Here is a 12645-nt window from a genome sequence, read left to right as displayed (position 1 = left end):
CACATAAATATTTTGTAATTGTATTTGCCAGCATCTCTAACCAAACATTTCAATTGTATTTTATATATATTTTGTATATATCTTTGATTTTCTAAAGAACTTCAAAAATATTATTTAAAAACATGGTTTTCAGATAACAACAATGCAAAGGTAACCTTTTTTGGTGTCGAGATATTGGACTTCTCTGAACTGACACTGTGTTTAGAAGTGGGGCTGCTGGGAACACGCTGAGGATCAGGAAGAGTACGTCCTTCTACTTCTGCTAAGATGCATTCTTGGTAAAGGGGGGATTTGAGAAAGCGAGTATAGCTATCAAACTTCATCAAGTTAAATATCTGAAATTAAAACACAATGGATAATGGTTACATAAACTTAACACATCAAGCAAATTAAGCTATTTTGCAACAGCCAACTCCCACAAAAATTTAGCACATTAACCTGTAAACAGCAGTAAGTATGACTTTATTTAAAAACCTGCTCACAAAGGGGAATCTCTTTCTCAGTGAAAAATAAAATCCTTCTCTGACCACAGGCACACTGGCAAAACTATAAAAAAGGCAACTAATTTCAAAGCATATATATTCAGGCCAAGTCTCCACAAATTACTTAGTATAGACAACACACACAGCTTTGAAACAATTCTTGAGTTCTGTTGAGCTCAGTGAATACTACTGAGGTGTATTGCCAAAACAGTGTAAAATATGGGGAAGCAATTACAAGAAATTGAAATGCATCAGGGTCAAGGACTCACAGAAGCACTACTGATATAAGATTACTGGGGGAAAGTCCTAAGTATAGTCTGTGAACTCCAAAACACACACAAAAACCAAAGTAACTGAAAAATACAAAATATTTCAGCTGTCCTTGAGTTTTTTAAGAAAATGAAACTTATAAAGGTTACATTCCTCAACAGTCACAGCATTTTAAGCTGAATGAATTTTGCGCTCCCAAAAGATAAGACATGCCTATGGTAGGGCTAACACTAGTACCCTAAATTTAACACAGCTTTAGAATGAAAAACAAAGCTTTGCAGTTTCCCCCATCACAGAATTTAGTCCCAAATGAATAAAATTGTTACTCCATGCTACGTGAGAAGAATAAAGGAAAAAACTGCAAAAAATCAAGAGACACAAAAAAAAGTTACTTCAGAGATGCAGTCTGCAGATTAAATATACTTAATACAGCAAAAAAAATCACAGACTTTTGACTTTGCTGTACAGAGTGATGAGAGTATAAGTAGTTTACCTTGAGCTGATTATCATCTGCCCTACTATGCTTCTAGCCCACACCACATCCATGATTTCCTATATTTAGCATTATTATCATATTGATTTACATATCTTAATGACTTCTGCTTATTTGGAAAAGGCTAGCAGGTACTTGTTTTTACAAATGAGAAAGAGAAATGTATCTTATAAAAGCATAATTTGAAATTTACACATAAACAAGAGTACAAAAACTTACATCCATTTATACAACTCTACTTTAAATGCATGATTTTTTATTCTTATTTTAGTATCTTCAAGTGAGCTACACTGTCTTGCATCTGGAAACACTCAACGTGATTGTACTTATTCAATTTATAACAAAATAAATCCTAACTAGGTATTTGGCTGCATCCACACTGTCATTACAACACCTTTAACAACAAAATAAGGGCAAATTTGTCAGGACATGGACAGAAAGCAACTTCCAGGAGCATTCCCAACAGGCAGAGTTGAGAGAGAATGGCCTGAACAGTGCTTTCCAAAGCACTTTCCCACACACTTCTGCAACTCCACTGCAGCCTTGCAGCAACATTTCCTATTCCCCAGCATCACATAACACTCATCCAGTGACTGCCACAGAGCAGCACTCTTGCACTCTCTGGTCAGGGTCGAAATCTAAAAAAATCTAGTGAAAGACCACAAATGCAGAGCTTTTGCTTTATTAAGATCATGTCTCCACCATGAGCTGAACTTTCAAAGTCTGTGGGTGTGTTGCAGTAACTACACAACCTACAGCTCTGTGTTCTCAGGGTCATGCCACCCACCAAGACCACAAACTGACCTACTGCAGAAACACCACTTGGTGAAACCAAGATATTAAGAGCCATCAAGGCAGTTGATCACCCAGCACTGACCTCAGCCAGGCAACACACCATTAGTAGCTCAGCCAGCACAACTAGCTCCAAGGCCACTTGCTTGGGCAGAAGTAACTCTCATTCTGCTTCACCTAATTTTCCAGTGGGAGGAACCGGTCTGACTGAGGCATTGACAACTTGAGATAAGTAGGTCTGGTCCAGACAGGTCATGTGGCTGGGACTGAACCCATGGCAGGACTTCACATGAGCATTTTCTCCCACCTTCTGAGCCCTCCAATCTAAGGATACAGCATTTTCAAAGGAAGAAAACCTGCATCAGCCCTGCCACCCGACTCATAAGAACACCATGTACTCCACCAAACAAATAGGAGAGGATGAGGAGGAATTCAGGCATGGTCTCCACAACACCAAGATGAGGAATGCATGAAATAATATCTGGGAAGATGGTGACTGGTAATTCCCACAGAAGCCTCAGGCCCTGGTAGGTGTATAGGGGGTAACCGTAACACTACAAGCTTCCAGACCAGCAGTCAGACTCACCTCTCTATCTCCACTTTGCACATGAAGGATGATAATACAACCAGTTGCTCAGCTTGCCCCCAAAAACATGCAGTCTGTGTGCTGACTAAGATTGTGATCTGCTTCATTAAGGCTACAGCCTTGATTTAACAACATGATCTCAAAATTACTTCTACTAATAAACTGTTAGGGCGGAAGAGTAACCAAACTGATTACTTAGGAGCAAAAAGTAAGAAACTTAAGATTCTACAGGAAATGCAAAGTGTATTCTGTTGTTATGTAACTGTTCTGAACACCAATAATTATTTAAACACATCCACTTCAGAGGTCTTCAGACATCAACAGTTTTAAAAAGATGTTTGCCTGACAGTACCCTTAAAGCACAAGAGCTCCTTTAATACAACTGACATTTTACAAACTACTTTAACCAAAATTAGACACTATTTGTGTACTCAACTCTCCACTAAAAAAAAAGAATAAGCAACCATATGCAAATACCATATGCAATGGTGTTGCAGCACATGGAATTATTTACTTGCACAAAACCTTCCTTTCAATAATAGTACTTGTCAGATTATTTTTTAGTTAAAGACAATTTTCTACATATAACAGAAAAACAGTCAAGCAGCCTTCCATTAAAGCAGCCTTTTTCTATTCTGCTAGCAGAATCTATGTGATCTTGATGTCAATGTCTTTTTATACATAGTAAAGCATGTGAAACTATTTTTATAGATTGTAAAGGAAAAGATAATTGACAAATATAGAGCACTGATGTCTACTGTGGTTACCTGAAGCTGCTGTTCCTTGAACATATCCGGATGTGGAGAATTGAGAATATCATCTGCCAACTGTGCCTGGCTATCAATATTAACTGGGGTTGTAGCTTTGCTACACAAGAACTTACTGAAGATCTCCCGAGCTCTGTAAGAAAGCTACAGAAAAGAAATGCTAAATGTATTTTGACTTTAAAACCATATTTTTAGCTAGGTATTTCTTACACTGATATATTCCACTCAAAAATATATCGCCATTCCTGTTTCCTTTATGTATATATATTTTTCATATGTCAGCTTTTGTTAGTTTCAGGCACATAAATAGGGTTTTTCCTTTAAAATTACGAATAATTACAATATTTCTTATGTAGTAAAAATTGCCATCAAAATAAAAATTAAAATAATCAAGCTGTGAAAATAATAAAAGTGAAGCACAGCAAATGGTTTTTTACAAAGGAGAATAGTTTTTTAGATTTTAGACCTTTTACATACCAGTTACTATTTAAATAAATCCTCTAAGATTCAATTTCTAGAAGTTAGAAAAAGGTAAGTATATAATTTTTAACTTGTTTACTTTGAAACACCCACATCATGGAAATAATTAAAAACACATCAAACTGAGCTCAGATTTGGCTGTGGTGTAGACAGAAGGGTTGCCAGCTCGTACAAAATTCAAAGTTCACCTAAACTGCCTGACCAATGCCAGACTACCTTAAAAGGAGGAGATGGAGATTCTCATAATTTGTGAACAAACATGACTATGTTTAGAGAAGCAGACAACCTAAGTTAGTTATAAACACATTATCTTGGTTGTTGGAGGCAGTCTAGCTAAAAGAGTGTAAGAGGCCTTTCCTTGACATGTTAAATTAACTTGCTCTGCACTCCCATGCTCTGGGCTACCAAAGCTGGCCATTTCCAACATCCAGGATACTTTACCTCATTTTTACAGAGCTACCTCTGTACTTTGCTGCAGTTTAAATATACCCAACATCTTAAATGTAGGTCAGCCAGCCCTATTTTAGTGATGTCACGTACAGACCAAGCACAGCTCCAGTAATTTCAATAATCTTGCAGGAGTAACAATTTTTGAAGAGACAACACAATGTACTGAAATACAACATTGACTTACCTCTTTTTTATCATGTGCAGGTACATGGTTAAAATATTCACAGGCCTGCCAAAATAAAATATTTTCTTCACTAAATTCTTTCCGGAGAAATTCCTAGGGGAAAAAATAAACAAATAAATAAATAAATGTCTCAAAGAAAAGTTACTTGCCAATTCAAACAACTTATTTATAATGCTTGGTACATTTGCATAATGGTAACTTTTCAATCAGTCTCACAATCCAGTTCTCTTCTAAAGTAAAAATCAAGGCATGTCCAATACATACCTAGTGCTTCTCCTCTCTCTCATTTCTTTTTAAGCATGTATAACTGAGAAGAATCCATCAAGTTACAATCAAACCATTTGCTAGTACAAAGACGAAGTTTGAAATGTCATGTTAAGTAGCGTATAAACTACTGAATAAACTTTTAGTACAAATTTAAATAACTTATAAACTACATTAAAAAATTACACTGGACACTGTCTTTAATTGCAGTTCTACTGATATAACAGAGGAGATGTTTATCAAGAAGTGCCCATAATTCTGTATTCATTACAGTCTCTTTCTGCAACTACACAACAATCTTTTACCACTGCTTGCTAATGTGGTTACATGGGTTCTCCCTGGAAAATACTTATTTAGAGAAAAAAAAAATAAATAAATCTCCCATACAACACACAATAATCACAACTTATATGTCATAGCATCCTAAAGTCCAAATGGAGACTGGTACTGATTCAGCTGGAAACCCGTACGACCACAAACTGTCCCATATTCAAATCTGTATTTTCTCTCAGCATCTTAAAATGAAAGCATTTAAATCATCTGGGAGGAAAAAGTTATAGCAAAATTAACTTCATCCTCTAAAAAGTTATCTAGGCACTTACATAATTGGAACCATGCTTGTTTATATTTCAGAGCTTTAAGGTATCCGTGGTTAATTGGAAATCTTATTCTAAGTCAGCCACAAGCCATAACCTTCAATCAACTTACATTGGTATCACTGAAGCTTCCTTATCATACAAGGCAGCCTCAGAAAGCAAGGTAAGAAGAATCTCCACAGAAAAAAACATAAAACTTAAGTTTATTTGTGCTTTTCAGATTTACGCAGACTTTAGGTCTAGAGTCCAACTGTAAGAAAGCAATTGAGATAAACTACAATAGAGGGAATCTAAATCACCTAGCAAACTCTCTTTAAATTAAAAGTTCTTCAGATACATAACCTGTGACACCAAACATATAAAAGACAATTATATACATATAAAAGAGAATAGTATAAACGTATAAAAGAGAACAGTCAGGAGACATTTCTGCATTTTACATGTAATTACATACTAAAAGGGAATCAAATTACTGAGCAGGAACTGGAACACAACTGCCTACTTCCCCACTCAGCACATTCACTAGGAATCTACAGTCCATCTCCCACTTGCTTGCTTTGTGGCCACATGATTTGGGCACAGCTGCCTGTACAACTTCCTGGCTTCACCAGGAAGACCAAGCGGTGCCCCAGCTGGAACATGAGGCAGCCCAGCAGTTGCCACACATGGCTGGGAAGCTGGAGGTGCTGGTTTGAACCCCTTGAGGAGGGAACCTGCAAACAGGTCTCTCACTTCCTGGCTGACTGCTCTGATCAGCAGGCTATTATGCAAAGTGTGAGTATTTGCAAAACATGCAAAATCTCTCCTTCTTAGAGAGTAATTCCTGCTCTGTGACAAAGCTGTCCTCAGGAAAGGCAGATGCATGCTGGATCCTAAACACACCAAGATGCTTACTGGGTAACCTTGAATTAAATGCTGATGCTTCAGTGTTCTTGAATATTGGCAGAATCTGTAATTCCGTAGTGTTATGACAACGAGGTTGCAAATGAACCTAAGCAATGGCTCTGGACATCTCCTGGGCCTCAAGAAAATGGTGGTGCACACAATAAATTTTAACATTCCCTAATTGTTCTTTAAATTGGGTATTTCTTTAACACACACAGTTTTGCAGTGTTTAAAAAAATAAGTTCTAACTAGAATAAAATGGGGGGGGGGGAAGAAGTAAGACTTCCAAAGCTTCTGAGGTTGCTTTTTGGTGAAATGAAATCTATCTTTAACCTTTTAATCTGAATATTTATTAAAATGTCATAAGCTACTTTCTACGTTTTTAATACGTTTTGAACATCTGCAGTAGTGAAAGATTGATGCAGCAATTTCCTAAGGGTACATAAGTTTAGTGATGGCTTACAAGTCATTAGAAAAGTCAACTAAACTTACAGTAGCGTCCCCACAAATCACATCATTTTCCAGGTGGACTCTAACATCAGATCAGAATTGTAATTTTTCTTCCAGTCTGACGAGAAGTCTCAGTATCTAAGCAGACATGCTGATAACTCTAAGGCTACTCTGCTAAACCAGGGAACACAATATACAGGGTATATTATTTTACTTTCATTTTCTCAGTTTCCTCCAACAGATGTTCATTGTTACTGCGGGTTTTGGGTCCCCACACCAGTTCACACGCAAGTCTGCTTATTAACCATGTTGGTATCTCAATATTTTTATATCAAGTAAGGGACTCTTTCAGAGTTACTGCAGATTCCAATAATCTACCATAAGTTTCTTCATATTCTCTTCGTGAAAATTATTTGGGCAGCACAAACTGTCCTTGTGTAACATATTCAGAATCAGTAACATACTCTCAGTGCAATAAAAGTGTATACGCTCAATTTCCTTGCATGTAAAATAGAGATGATGCTATTTACAACTTATAAATGTGCTGTGAAGCAGCTTAATTTATGCTTTGCAAATACTCAACACTATTCCTGTAAGGTGTACCTTTATCAAGTGTTCTTAGGTACCATAATTACTTCCAAAAAGTATTTCTAAAAGCCTTTTGCAGGAAAATAAGCCACTATATCATTGAAAAAATCTTCTACATGGCTTTCAACATTTCAGTAGATAAATGTAAATAGATTACCCATTCTTAGGAAACTACTGAAACTACTTCCTTCTTCTTGTGCAAAGGCTACAGATACAAAAATAACATTTTACAAAATGGGGAAGTTTTCTAAAAGTTCACAGACAAAACAAAGTATAGCTTCCATATGAAACCTTTGCTATGTAGAAACGTATGGCAATATGTGTATTACTGGGAACTCTTACTCAACTGTGAACCCATTTAAACTTAGAAAGGTGCTCAGACAACAACTGAGCATGAATGAACTCCTGTCTCTTTTCCTCTGTAAGGATAGTGTCAAGAAAGAAAGAAAAAAGAATATGGCAAAATTACTGCAGCAGTATCACCTGTTTTGAAAGGCCTGTTATCATCTCTCACAACTCACCGAAAAATATTTAACACCAATAGGATCCTGAAGAAGACGCTCAAATGAAACAGCCCAACTTGCAACTCTTCTTTCTCGAAGTCTTCGACAGCTCTGTACACTGGGAAGACTGGCATTGCTACTGAGGCTGTTCTCACTGATGCAGTCTTTTAAATCAGTGCTATTCAGCTCTGTTAATAAAAGAAATTAACAAATCTGTCAATAAAGTGCTATTTACTTTTACTCTTCAACACTGTTTACTTGATTTATCACACCTCCTGCTCAAGCTCACAGTAGTGCAGACTTCAAAATATCCCTCTCCATTTTTGCATAGAAAAAATAACCACAAACATCTCTCAAGTTTCATCTGCTGCACTGCAAAGAAAATTAAATGAGTGTCTTAAAAGCAGACCCCTGCCAGAAGCAGAAAAGGCAGGTCAAAATAAAACACCTCCATGAAATAAAATACCTTGGGCAAATTTTCCTGCTTACATTCCTCACCCCATGGACTGCACTCCTTCATAAGATTATTCAATGAAGGTAGACCTTCAAGAACCCACCATTCACCAGAATGGCAAAAATCTATTTGGTGATAGGAGATAGCAAAATTTCATATACACTTAAATCAGTAGAGACAAGGAATCTGTGAAATTTTATGTGGAAATAAAAGATGCCTGTTAAATACTGAAAATTTAGGAAAGGATTTGACTGAGTAAAAGAACACTAAAGAAAATGAGCTAGTAATGGATGCCTTCCTCATCCACAGCAGGTAGAGGTATCAAACCACAGATTCTCAATTTATTATGGTTTCTAATAAAAACAGGGATCTCTTACTCCCTTCCAGACTCCAGCCAACATACTGGAATAATCTAGGGACCCCAAGATGAGAAATTACCAGATTCTTTAGATCTTGAAAAAACAGAAGTGCTCTTTGTATTCTGAAAAATAAATTAACAAGAATCCATAAAGAATTCAGGAAAACCCAACCCTGTGTAGCAGCCTAACTAATAATTCAAGTATTACCCCAGACCATCTTTGTCACATATCAGTAAACAGAACACACAAAATCTTAAAGTGACCATTTATTCACAGAAGTGGAAAAGTGAAAGAAATGGCTGCTCTAAGTAAGAGAGGGAACTGCTTACAACAGGGTCCTATTCACAAATTTGTCATTTACTTGTTGCATGCCCTTTTACAGCATGCTCTCTACATCTCCCAGTGCACACAAAGGACAGGTGACACTACAGATGCCAAACTAAATGTGATGAAGGGACGAAAAAAACCCAGACATTCAATTATTTGAAAAATTTGCAGCAAAAGATGTGATAAAATAATATCCTCACATTAAATAGACGGTATATTCAATAATTTTATACCAAATGGAAAAGCAAGTATGCAGCTCACTAGAAATGTAAGCTGTTTGAGAAAACTGAATTCACAACAAGCCAGAAATGGACTATTCTTCACAGGGACAATTTTACTATTTTCCTCAGTTATTCACTTGGATTAACTAAAGCAAGGAGTAATTTCACCAAAAATACTACTTTATAAGATCTCCTGAGGTCTCCTTTCTTTTATAAATATTTGAAAGCACTTTGCATTTCCAAACTTTATGTTACAAAACATTACTGTTCTTCCCTGGAACTATGAACTTTGAAAAAAAGCACTACTAAACAACAGCTACAAGCATAGGAAAAAGTTATAAAGATAGTCATAAAGATAAGAAAAAAAATTTTTAAAAAGTTCTAAAACTTCATTTTAAATATGTTCTGTAGCTCAGAAATATTCACTAAGACATAACAGTTAATTACTGCGAGTTTCTGTATGCAAAGCTATTTTTCAAGACAAAAAAATCAAATAAGACAAAGATACAGAATTAGATTACAGAAGAATGAAATGTAACTTTATATTTTCAACGAGGATAATATTTAAGGGCAATAGTAACACCTCATGTATATAAACATTTTTCTTTGCCTAATCACCATATTAATCAAAGCTAATTACAAATACTCAGCAAATAATGCCAAATTTTCTTACAGAAATATTTATTCACTTTTTCCTTTAAGGCATATGAAAGAGCATAACCAAGTCAACTGTTAGCTTCATTAGAGAATAGCTGTCACCACAGTGAAACTATTGTGAAAGAAGCTAATGTGAATCTGAAGAGAATGATATCTAAATTTATTATCTGAAGTATTTTGCTTTAACTCTGCAGGTGGATATGTTTTATTTTACAGTCCAGGATATAAATAGACACCCACTCCTTGATAGATCTGGAACAGTTTCAGATACTGCCTCACTCCTGGAAGGTTCAATCCCCAGTGTTCTCCAGTGACGAATGATGAAAATTTCCTTGTTCCTTTCAGGCAAAGTCAGAAAGGTAAACTCATCCCACATCCCAAACCCTTGAAACCTACTTGGCTGATGGAGGGAAATTAGGGAGCAGCCACACAAAGTGCTCAGCTCTCCACCAAGGAGTCACAGTGCCTTAGGACTGGGGAGGGACTGTGAAGAGGCAGCAGAGCAGCCATCAGCCGGTCAGCCTCACTCACCTTCCTCCCAGTGGCAGCCGTTCCATTTCCCCATGGCAGCAGGGAGACCGAACTGCAATTACAACCTCTGCGTGTTTACACCAGGGGGTAACTGCTAACCACCTTTAATTGCTACCAGCTGCTCACTCTCTCCAGCTCCTCAGTTACACTCGCTCTAAACTGCGCTGGACTCTCCTCCCTCTGATATGCTGCCGACTCCAGAGGTCCCACGAACACAAATGAACCGAAATAAGACTGTATTTCCAACAACCGTGGAGCTACTGGCACAGGTCCTCCAAAGTGTTAACACAGCATTAAGGGATTACGCATTCCCAGTAAACTGTCTCTGTTCTGGTGGATTTTATTTAGCTAATTCAGACCTTTTTCAGAAAGTACTGTTTGAATTTGAACCTGACATTGCTTTGGTTTCCCTTAAAGCAAAAATGCAGTCAGTTTGCTTTTAAAATCTCTACAGCTTTCTGCTGGGCTACCTGTCAACCTGAAAACAATGAAGAACAAGGCTGTTTCCCAGAAAAGGCTTGGTTGTTGTAGTTTGTTTCACCATACAGATAAAGAGTTGCAATTAAAACAGTTACAGCCTAGTGCAGATATACCATTAAGAACTGGAGAAAAAGAAAGATGGAAAGAAAAAAATCTCCCCGACTCTAACACTAGTACACAAAGTATCCAAATCACGCTTAAATGAAGACTGTATAAACCATAACTCCTGTTCCACTCCTCTTGCAGAGAAATGTTTCCAATGTAAGACTGCAGCATCAGGTTTCCTGACTCACAGTTCATGCATTCCTAGGTACACACAGCCCACCTTGGAAAGCGGGAATGGAGAAGCTTTCCAGTCGGGTCACATATTTTGTCTAATGAGCACTCTGTGATGATCATCAGAGGAAACACGGAGCCCTGATTCCCACCCTCAAACGTTCTAATCACAAGGCTGTCGTGTGAAGTGGACTCCTCTTCCTCCTCGTAAAGTATTTAAAAAAAGACAACGAGCTATTGGGAATCTCAGGATACCAGAGGAGTTTAATGTGAAAAACCCCAACTCTGCATGGACAGCACGGACAATAGCAGTGCTGTGAAATTTCCAAATGCCTGCCTTCCTTTGTCCTTACTGTCAGAAGCACCAACTCATCTTGTATTACCTGTGAAAGAGGCTCCTTGCTCAAGCATCCCAAATCCCAGGGACCTAACTTTATTTTTGTTCTGTTTGAAATCAACCATACCTAATGAAGAAAAACTACTTTTGGTGCAAACTCATCCAGTTTCATTTATTACCTTTTTCAAATACAGAATTAACACAGAAAGCTATCTAAAAAATCCTCGAAACCCAGTATTTTACACCTTTTGCGTTTATACATTCTGTGCAGGGTCTTGGTTTTATATTTTACAAAAACAGCATGATGTAAGAAAATGCAGGCACTTAATCAACTAATCTTGAAAGTAGTCAGGATAAGATGGCTTCGAAAGTTTTGATTTAAATAATATAAAGCCATAAGCCTGAATACAATTCACAAAGGGCATTTTTGTATGCACTTTTATGTGTTTTATATATATATTTCAACCTACAAATACTTATTATTGTGAGAAGCTAAACATATTCCCTGTAATCATCAGAACACGTACATTCACATAATTAAGATATTCTAGTTAATCACTAAATACATTACCTGGGTAAAGCTGATAAGAACCACTGTGGTGCCACTTAATCAAATACTTCAAGCCCTTCACTGAAAGCCATCCTTCTGAATCCATACCAAGTTCAGCTGTAACGTCCTGGAACCCATTGGGTGTAGATTAACCTTACTGTACAGCACATTGTTCCTCTGAAATTTTGGGATGAGGGAAGCTAAAGCACTTCCCCCCAGCAATTCCTGGGAGCCTCTAACAGCATTCTAAACAAATTGATTCTTTACCCTCATGGCTTCAAGCAGAGGAAAGCAATAGTATGCTTACCACAAAGCATTATAAAATGCTACATAAATAATTTAAAGAAAAGACCTTTTGCCACTGCTGCTAAAGGAACTTGAATTATTTATGTTACAGTGGAACACAGCTACAGTAAGCATGCACCACCAGCGGAACTGACAAATAAGTCATATACCTGTTGAGGAAATAATCCATCCGTATTTAGAGTGTAAAAAGCGTAAAACAGAGGTTTGTTTCATTTTGTACTTCGTTGTGAATTTTTTGCTCTACCTTCTTTAGTTACTTTTTAAAATACTTTTACATTATTTATTCTTGTAAACATCAGATGCCTTTCAAAAAGGTGTTTAAGAACACTTTTCCTTATGGAAATTCTTTCCAAGCGA

The 12645-nt window shown here is 37.0% G+C and overlaps 1 protein-coding gene across 9 annotated transcripts in view; it reads right to left on the bottom strand.

Annotated features, from left to right (window-relative positions):
* Positions 1–12645, bottom strand: part of RGS12 (regulator of G protein signaling 12) — a 90176-nt gene that overhangs the window by 30415 nt on the left and 47116 nt on the right. For all 9 annotated transcript variants that reach the window (XM_032685039.1, XM_032685040.1, XM_032685041.1 and 6 more), the window contains 4 exons: positions 7809–7978; positions 4505–4597; positions 3391–3534; positions 156–335 (listed from right to left, as the gene is read on the bottom strand). In XM_032685039.1, coding sequence (XP_032540930.1) covers positions 156–335; positions 3391–3534; positions 4505–4597; positions 7809–7978 — 587 coding nt within the window. The remainder of the gene's footprint in view (positions 1–155; positions 336–3390; positions 3535–4504; positions 4598–7808; positions 7979–12645) is intronic.

The sequence above is a fragment of the Chiroxiphia lanceolata genome, chromosome 4 (genome assembly GCF_009829145.1).
Source record: "Chiroxiphia lanceolata isolate bChiLan1 chromosome 4, bChiLan1.pri, whole genome shotgun sequence".
NCBI classification, from domain to species: Eukaryota; Metazoa; Chordata; class Aves; order Passeriformes; family Pipridae; genus Chiroxiphia; species Chiroxiphia lanceolata.
This window is presented reverse-complemented; position numbering and strand designations above follow the sequence as displayed.